A 9468-nucleotide genomic window follows, 5' to 3' on the forward strand; every position below is an offset into this window, starting at 1 on the left:
ACGCGGCACAAGACAGGGGTGTGCTTTATCTCCACTTCTATTGGCGGTTGCCATGGAACCACTTGCTCCAGCTCTGAGGCAAAATGGCGATAACAAGGGATCCAGTGTGATGGATCGGAGCATAAAGTTTCGCTTTGCGCGGACGATTATGTTACCGTACGTATCGCAACCCCTTTTGTGTCTCCCCAAATGAATGGTCTTACTTACGGAATTTGGCAAAATATCTGGCTACAAAGTCAACATTCAGAAAAGTGAACTGATGCCTCTCGGTGCTGATCGGAGGCCTTTAGCCTCATTTCCCCTCAAAATCATCCCTAAGAAATCCTACACATACACACATCTATATGCAGCCAACTATCAGCCCCTGTTATCTAATCTGAAGCAGGATATCGAGCGACGGGACCCCCTGCCTCTCTCTCTGGGCGGAGGAATTAATACAGTAAAGATGAACATATTGCCTACAGCGGCGCCAGTTGCTGGAAGTCTGTTTACAGCCTTGGATTTTCCTCATCTTTCTTCTTCTTGTACAGTGCGACTCCACCGGCAACAAGGACGATTACAAGAAGAACAGCTAACCCCGAGATGATGCCGATGGCCATGCCAACGCTGGAGACTTCATGGAAACAAAACATCGAGGAATCAGGCTTATAACATTGAAATGAAGTAAAACATGAACAGACAAAATTATAAAAATCTGTTTCGTATTTTGTAAAAAATCTTTATTTTGACTTGATATGAAATCTTGTCTGTCACGAATCAATTTCTCATTGTTTTTTTAATCTGCTGGTTTTTTTTACCTTAATCTTTATGTACAAGCCTTGTTTTACCCGAAATAGGTTAACAAATCCTGTTTTATTTCAAGCCAAACGTGAGAGGCTTCCCTTCACGGTCGGGGTCACGTGATCTGACCGTGACGGAGGCGTGAATGTGATTTCAAACTCCTTTCGGCCTCCAACAGATTCTGGCTGTAGCTACACTCTGAGGCGCATCGGACTTTGTAAATCCTCCAAAAGCTGCATTTATTATTCCACTAGGGTTTAAACGACTTTAGGGAGCTGAGCCAAAGTGGAATTCACAAATTTGACGTCACATTTCAATAACAGTTTATGTTACAAAAAATCAAATATAATGTTATATATAATAATAATAATAATAATAATAATAATAATAATAATAAATAATAATAATAATAACATCCTATATCACCACTGACCCGCCTCGCCCGTGCTGTTCGGAAGGTGGAGCATCTATGTTTTGTTTGTGCATTACTACGCCGCCATTTTGACCGGCAAGTTAAGAAATTATGTTTTTTTCTTTATAAATTTTACGAGGCAAAAAGACGATAACTACCATCACCAATTATCATCAAGGAAGTGACGGAGTGCCGTAAAAAGTAATACACCCAAACATAGAAGTTACATAGTGCAAGAACAGGCGTTCTTGCACTATGTATGGGAATGAAAGAGGTTACATTCTCCATATTACAAGTCAGTGCACCTTCAGAATGATTTTGAAGCTGTTTATTTTAAGGTAAAACGTTACATAATGTTGCTTTAGCAGGTTGCAAACTGGTGCAAACATGTACAGATACAAACATAAAAATATAATAATTCATGTTTTGCACATTCAACATTTTCCTGATCCACTCTTCAATATTTCTTGTTCTTTTAATACATTTTGTGGACTCTCTGTTTTAAAAATATATATTTATATAAATTTGGCTTTAATTATAAATAAACAAAAAAATAAATAAACTTTGACTGTTTGACTGCTATAATACAACAAGGGTATTAACTTCATGCTTTCATTGGGGACATGAGGGGGTTTTATTTATTTCAAGGTGTTTCCGTCGGACTGGGCCGAGCAGTGACGTGGTCAGTCACGGTGGATGACGTCACAAACCGGAAGTGTCCGAACTTGCCAAACTTCAGGGAAGGTAAACGAGGTCGCGTCGTCATTTCTTCGCGTCGTCTTTGCAGCAAAAGTAGTTTTAGCGTTGTCTGTCACGAAGTGTGAACTTCAAAGTACACGTGTAAAGTGTAAATACGTATGTATGTCACAAATAATCTCGAACTTGAACTTGAACTTGAACTTGAACAAAGTACACGGTCCAGCCAAACAGGTTGCGGAAAAACAGGTACAGGTACAGGTACAGGTACAGGTACAACACAAACACAGATTTAGTTTTCATATCTTGTATTTTATAATAATAATAATGATATTAATACAAAAACCTTTTTGGATAGCACCTTTTAGAGACAGTATACAACTTAAAATGCTTTTGATTGAATTGATAAAAGGCTGTCAGATAATGATAATAATGAGGAGAAGAAGGAGAAAGCAAACGACTAATAAATAAATGCATTTAATAAAAATAGATATTTGTTTTACAACTTAGTCTTATTTATTGATTGACAATTGATGAGCGAGGATTGATTGACTGAAGCGCTCTGTGGAGGAACAGTGCCAGATGAAAAAATGAACCCGCCAATCACGCAGACAATACAAAAACGATAAAAAAACAACACAACATTTAAACAGTAAACTGCGTGTTGGCATTGAACCTTAAAGAATGAACAGTAAACATACACCGCTGCATCAGAAAATTCATATTCCGGAAGTTGTGCAATTTGTTCTGCAGTTTGTGGAGCATTGAATTGGACAGAAGTGTCAGACAGTACACACTATACTATTACTGCAGCTTTCAAGGAACGCCGGTGTCCCCCAGTACCAACGCAAGACTCGAAAAAGGATGCGGTCGTGATGAACAAATCTTTTAAATGACTCAGGAGTCTGGAGTCACTCCAGAATAAGAGTGGTTTGTTTGTTTCGGTATCTTCAGCCAGGCACACTGGCTGAACCGGGACTCGAACCTGGAGCGAAAATAGTCGAAGAGTCGCGAATCACGCAGGCGAGCAAATGTGACTGATTTACACTTTTCGTTCTCTCTAAACATTTAATTTTGACAGAAATAATCATTCTTGTCATAATTCCATTCACAACTCAGAGCCGAACCGACTCTTCTTCTGACACTTGTTACACCGGACTGAATCAAAGGAACAAAGAGTTTGATTCCAAATGAAGAAATCTTTTTACCGGGTCACTTGTAAAGAGCTGAATCCCCAAAAAGAGCCGAACTTTCCGTCCCTGTCCCCCAGCGTGGCCATGTCTTCAGTGAGGGTGGAGTGTGTGGTGAAGGAGAGCTGTCTGATCGGAGAAGGGCCGGTGTGGGAGGAGTCAGACCAGACGCTGCTCTATGTCGACATCGTCGGACAGAAGATCCACCGCTGGAGCTCTGCCACCAACAGCATCCAGTCCATGGCGACGGGTGAGCGGCAACTAGCAACCAAGGACCTGGTTGGCATGTTTTATTTCATGCCACGCTCACAGGTGGCTTAAAATAAAACCTGTAATAATAATAATACATGTCTACCTGCTGAAGAAGAGTGCTACATACAATTGTGACTAGACAAGTTCATTTGCCTCAACACAACTGATGGAAAATAATCCAATTCAGATTCTGTCTGTTTTTGTTTTTCTGTTCATTTCGAACATTGGCTTAATATTCACTGATATTCACTGTGCATAACAGAGGGAGAGAGATGGATGAATAAATAGATAGAGCGATAGAGACAAATCGATAACATCTCTCTCTCTCTCTCTCTCTCTCTCTCTCTCTCTCTCAGAACACACGGTAGGGTTCGCAGTTCCCCGCAGGTCAGGTGGTTACGTAGCGGGCGTGGGGCGCAGCTTCATGGCCATTGACTGGTCGACGCAGACGGCGAGCCCCTTGGCGGAGGTGGAGCAGTGCGAGCTGACGAACCGCTTCAACGACGGGAAGGTGGACCCTGCCGGACGACTGCTGGCTGGTACCTGTCTGTCTGTTTGTTTATCTGTCTGCTTGCCTGTCTGACTGTCAGTCTGTTTATCTGTCTCTCTGTCTGCCTGCCTGTTTACCTGTCTGACAGTCCGTCTGTCTGTCAGTCAGATTATCAGGTTACACTTGAGGATAAAGAACAAGATTCTAAATTTAAATGTCAGGTTTTCATTTATGTAAGAGACATTGAGGTAAGTTAAAATTTAAATAAATAAATAGAAACTCCTCATAGTCGACACAACTCCTCGCCACTAATTTAACAAAAAACAAAGTCAGGAAGAATAGATAAAATATTATTTTAATAACACAAATCCCCATAATTAAAAATGCAATAAAGATGCAAAACAAACTTTTTTCCAATATGTCTATTCGTGAATTTGTGAACTCATTGGAGTTGACGATATAGTTTGGTCAATTGTACACTTGGCCGATATCAAAAAATGTTATACCGTGATGCAGTCCCGCCCAAATACCACGATACACAATATTGTCGTTGATGGGGGTGAGCGAGCGACTAAGAAAGTGTTCTTGTTACGCACAGTTGTGCATGGCGCTTTTTGGGTTTCATTCAATTACAATAAATACATCTACAATAAAAACACTCTGTATACGTTTTCTCTAGAGAAACGTGAACTTTTATGCCGGATCGGAGAGAACGCATCGCATTATACCACTCCAACTAGGAACTTACACGTGTGCGTTCACGTAACGTGCGCACGGAAAGGATCTCCCGTTCACTAAGTGAACAGTGTGTGCAAGCGCGGGTCAGGAAATATTACTTATTTTACTTATTTTGGGATTCTCAGCATGAGAAAAAACAGGTGTGGCTAGTGAGCGTGTGAACTGGTTTATATGCGGTCACGGTCAAAGCGTGAGACTAGGCAACTCTGTTCAACAATTATTAAAAGATATTTTCACTGGGCCACGAGCGCCAACATGTCCAAATCCTCCATCTGCTTCCTTGCTGTTGCACGCATACGTCCGCATACGTCCTCTTTGTACGCGCAAGTAAATGAGCTTTGTTTGTGCGCTCCGCTGCTCTGCCCGTTGCTCCCCTTGTCCTATGGATGGACGGAGGGATGGACGGATGGATGGATGGATGGATGGATGGAGGGACAGACAGACGGACGGATGGGGCAAATATTGCAATATTTTATATCATCAAATATTGGCTCAAGCCTAGTCCATTGCTCCAATCGCAGCTTCTGTAGCTTCTGTGTGATTTTGCGGCTGGTTAGGAATTACCATCGCATTTTTTATTTTTTATCCGTCTCAGATTATGCCATCTGCGATCAACTTGGAGGACTTGTTCTCTGATACAAGGTTAGAACTGAGATGCGGACGAGGTTCTAGTCTCTGGCTTCCGCAGCAAGCAGGAAGCAATGCTGCGTTCACGAGCTCGGAAAAATCGAATGCATATCGGAAGTGACGCGTTCATTGGAACTCGGAAAACCCTCGTATAGTATATTTCAGACCCTTTTTACACCAGACATGTGTTTGCATCTCTGTACAGTTAACTAAAACTATGTGTGAAAAAACATTTTAGTTAAAACTAGACCAAACCCCCCCCCCCCCCAAAACCATGGCTCAGACCTCACCTGGTGCAGAGCTACTTTAAAATGGAAAGATGAAAATTAGAATTTACCATTGTTAACAATGAGGCGACAAACAGGACTGTGGAGATTCTTATTGTCTGTGTGGTGAGCATATAATGTACATGTGGGTGTAAGAAAGAGACAGAGACGCAGGCTAAGTGTGACCAGAAGAGTAGTGTTATCACAGCTCCTGTCTGTCTTGACGGTAACTGTAATTAAGCTTTTAAACACTAATTTTATGTCACATTTTCATTCTGAAGCTGACGTAAACTTTAGTTTCGGCAACCAAAAGCTGATGCCTGGTTGCCAGCCTGGCAACCGCGTTTAAAAGTAAGTGTTGATCCCTGTGCTCCACCCATACAGAGGAATGGGATTTGATTTGAATCACTCCTAATGTATGTGTGTTTATTATGTGTATATTTTATCAATCAATGTACATTATTTTAAGCATGTTTGTTTATATATATTGATCTATTTTTTGGCATGTGAAGGTACCATGGCGATAGAGTGTCCAGGTGAGAAACAGGGTTCACTGTACAGTCTGAACTCTGATCTGACTGTAACCAAACACTTCAACCAGGTAACTACTCCTCCTTTCTCTTACTGTATCTCCTTCCCTCTCCTCCTTTTTCATTCTCTCCTCCTCCTTTCTCCCTTTCTCCTCCTCCCCCTCCTTTCTCCTTGCCTCTACTCCTCCTTTCTCCTACTCTGCTGCTCTTGTATTTCTTCTCACCTCTCATTCCTTCCTCTCCCTCTCTCCTCTCTTCCTATCCTGTTTTCCCCTCTCATCCTTTCCTCCTCCTCCTCCTCCCTTTCTTCTTTCCTCCTCTCTTACATCCTCCTCTCCTCTCCCTCCATTCTCATCTCTTCTCTTCTCTCCTTTCCTTCTCAGCTCTCTTCCCCTCTTCTCCTTGTTCTGGGAATAAGACAGACAGGTAACTGTCTCTCTCTCTCTCTCTCTCTCTCTCTCTCTCCAGGTCAGTATCTCTAATGGTCTGGGTTGGTCTCTGGATCACAGCGTGTTCTTCTACATCGACAGTTTGAACTTCACTGTGGACGCTTTCAGCTACGATCTGAACACTGGAGCCCTGAGTAACACACACATCAATATACACTAATACACACATTCATACACAGTAATACAGACACTAATAGACGCGTGTGTGTGTGTGTGCGCGTGTGTGCAGGTGATCGTCGGGTGGTGTACCAGATGGAGTGTGATGAGGGGATCCCAGACGGTCTGTGTGTCGACGCTGAAGGACGACTCTGGGTCGCCTGCTTCAACGGAGGAAGAGTGATACACATCGACCCAAACACCGGTCAGTGCTGACGGACTGAAACTCAACGGCTAATATTTCTGGGGTTCCGGTGCAAGCCAAGACTACTTCTTCTGTGTGCCAACATTGTTTACAGTCCGTGTGGAGAGCAAAAGAGGCGGAACGCATTGGCCGAAATGCAATCTCGGGGAACCATGGGCCTGACGACGATCTAGCTTTTTATGGGCTTTTGTTTTTAATATCCTGCTTACTACTTGTGAAACAATCCAGTCCTAGACGTCGTTTCTCAATTCCAACACCGTTCTCGAGTCTCAAGTTGCTAATCGGACGGTACACAATGAAGGGCACTGGGAAGAGGAAGTCTTGGCCTGGGTTTCCACTGACTACACCAGAACCCCGGAAGTATTGGCTGTTGTCCCCAGAGTGGGGTCGCATGGAGGTCAGGGAATAATGGAGATTTGGGTCGCATGACAAAGTTATACGCATGGAGGTCAGGGAAGCATGGAGGTCAGGGTCACACGGCAGTCAGGGAAGCAAGGATGTCAGGGAAGCAAGGATGTCAGGGAAGCATGGAGGTGAGGGTCGCATGGAGGTCAGGGTTGCATGGAGGTCAGAGAAGCATGCTGCCGGCAGGATGCCAAGCTCAGCACCAAGCATGCACCCGTCTGTCTGCACCAGGTGTCAGGCTACAGACCGTCTGTCTACCTGCATCCAAGACCACCTCGTGCTGCTTCGGCGGTCCTCAGTACAGCGACCTCTACGTGACCTCTGCTGGCCTGGGACTGGACTTGAACCAGCAACCTCTGGCAGGCTGTACCTTCAAGGTGAGAGGGAGAATATGATTACAAAATTAACAAAATTAAAGCGTTATGATAAATGTAGTTATTATAAAGTAAAATAATATATCAAAAAGAATGCTTTCTATATTAGTTTTATTTTATTTATTGTTTTTTTATTTTGGTGTGTGCGTGTGTGCGTGTGTGCGCGTGTGCGTGTGTGTGTGTGTGTGTGTGTGTGTGTGTGTGTGTGTGTGTGTGTTTTCTCCAGGTCTCTGGTCTCGGGGTCAAAGGTCGTCCTTCAGACTCATTTGCTGGCTAAACCGAGGGAGTGAGATGTTTGATTGACAAAGGATTGATTGTCGGGCTGATTAACACGGGCACAAAAGCATCCCAGTTAAATGCTATTAAAATACCAGTTAAATCCTATAAAATACCAGTTAAATCAGCCTAAAATTCTGTAACGAATTTAAATGACAGAAGCTGCTTTATAGTTTTGTAATTTTATGTAATTTATATAATATTGTAATTTATTTTACACAGTGATTTAAAAAAAAAAAATAGCACAAGAACAGAACTGAAAAAAAAGTTTTACGAATAAAACTTCACTACATGCAATTTGTTAACGTGAATAAATCTGTAAATTACTGCTCTGTGTGTGAATTTGTGTTTACCAGTGTTGGGTAACGTTACTTTTTAAAGTAACCTCTTATATTACAAGATTACTGCCATTAAAAAGTAACTTGTTACGTTACAGCGTTACCCACTGAGAAAAACTACACCTTCGAGTACTTTTGCGTTACCAAAAATGAAAACCCCCAACATGTGCAATTCCTTGCACATGTTGGTTAGCTTACTGTATATTGTCCAGAGAGCACGTCGCCTTCTTTTCGTCTACCTTTGAATGTATTGACTCTACTGTCTTTGCATAGCCTCGTCTACAGCCCATAATCTGTAACTCTGCAGACTAGTAACAGACGCAATATCCCCTTTACAGCTGTTCAGTGGTGGGTAGACTAGCCAAAAACTGTACTCAAGTAAAAGTATTGTTACTTTAAAATAATAATGACTCAAGTAGAAGTAGAAGTAAAAGTAGTCAAACAAATAATAACTTCAGTAGAAGAAAGTATTTTGTGAAAAGACTACTCAAGTACTCAGTAACTTCATACAATTAGATTTATTGTTGAAATAAGCAGAGCAAGACGAAAGTCAATATCCAAATGTCCCAAATATAAAGTTGTAAATGCTTGTCCAACAGAAATAAACAAAATATAAAATATCCATGTGCAAATTCAAAGATGGCCTAAATGCATGTGTTCTCCCTTTGAATCAAACAATACAAAATACAATTACAAAATAACATCAATTAAGTCAAATTCAGTCACAAGGAACACGTTAATAAATCTTTGAAACTTGCTCAATTGAGTAGTTAAACATTCTCTTCGCTCACTCTTTATCAGGACATAAAGCTTTTGAAACCAGTGCCTGGTAAACTGTGTTTGAACTCTTCAAACACTACGTGAGTGACAGGTTTGAAAATCGGTGAATGAGGGACGTGGTGCGTGCACAAACGAGAAACTGGATGTGTTCTGCTGAATGAAAATGAGTGAACAGAACTACTTAGTAGTTTCAAAACATTCTTTTGTCATTATCTTTCGGAACATAAAGCTTTTGAAACCAATACCTAGGGAACGATGGTGTGTGTGTGTGTGTGTGTGTGCGTGTGCGTGTAAGTCTAAGTGTAATATGTGTGGGTGTCCAAGTGTGTGAGTGGCTCTGTACACTTAAAATGATATTTGTATTGAGATTCTGTCAGATTCATTGACAGTTGTAAGCATTTATTGCTTTACACTACTTAATTGTATAAAACCTCCTCCAACCCCCTTCAGTAAGAGATGGTGTGAAATTATCTTCATGTGGCCATTATTGCTCAAAGCATCCCA

General features: G+C 41.7%; 1 protein-coding gene across 2 annotated transcripts; it reads left to right on the forward strand.

Moving 5' to 3' along the window:
* Positions 1–1901: 1901 nt before the first annotated feature.
* On the forward strand, positions 1902–8144 carry rgn (regucalcin). Of its 2 annotated transcripts, none has more exons than XM_080020681.1 (8): positions 1902–1936; positions 3159–3328; positions 3687–3869; positions 5964–6052; positions 6450–6564; positions 6660–6791; positions 7428–7573; positions 7797–8144. In XM_080020681.1, exons 2-8 carry the CDS (start codon positions 3166–3168, stop codon positions 7845–7847), a joined length of 879 nt encoding a protein of 292 aa, XP_079876807.1. In that variant the 5' UTR covers positions 1902–1936; positions 3159–3165; the 3' UTR covers positions 7848–8144. The 2 variants fall into 2 exon arrangements, with proteins under 2 accessions (XP_079876807.1, XP_079876806.1); XM_080020680.1 differs by lacking the exon at positions 1902–1936 and adding an exon at positions 1966–2137.
* The last annotated feature ends 1324 nt before the right edge of the window (positions 8145–9468 follow it).

Source organism: Zeus faber, assembly GCF_960531495.2.
Source record: "Zeus faber genome assembly, chromosome: 2".
NCBI lineage: Eukaryota > Metazoa > Chordata > Actinopteri > Zeiformes > Zeidae > Zeus > Zeus faber.

What these genes read in the sequence shown, in the direction of transcription:
- rgn (XM_080020681.1), top strand. Translation starts at nt 3,166, where the DNA reads ATGTCTTCAGTGAGGGTGGAGTGTGTGGTGAAGGAGAGCTGTCTGATC. An exon ending in TCTGAACACTGGAGCCCTGA is followed by an intron (nt 6,565 to 6,659) that starts GTAACACACACA and finishes GCGTGTGTGCAG; the next exon opens with GTGATCGTCGGGTGGTGTAC. An exon ending in ACACATCGACCCAAACACCG is followed by an intron (nt 6,792 to 7,427) that starts GTCAGTGCTGAC and finishes TGTCTGCACCAG; the next exon opens with GTGTCAGGCTACAGACCGTC.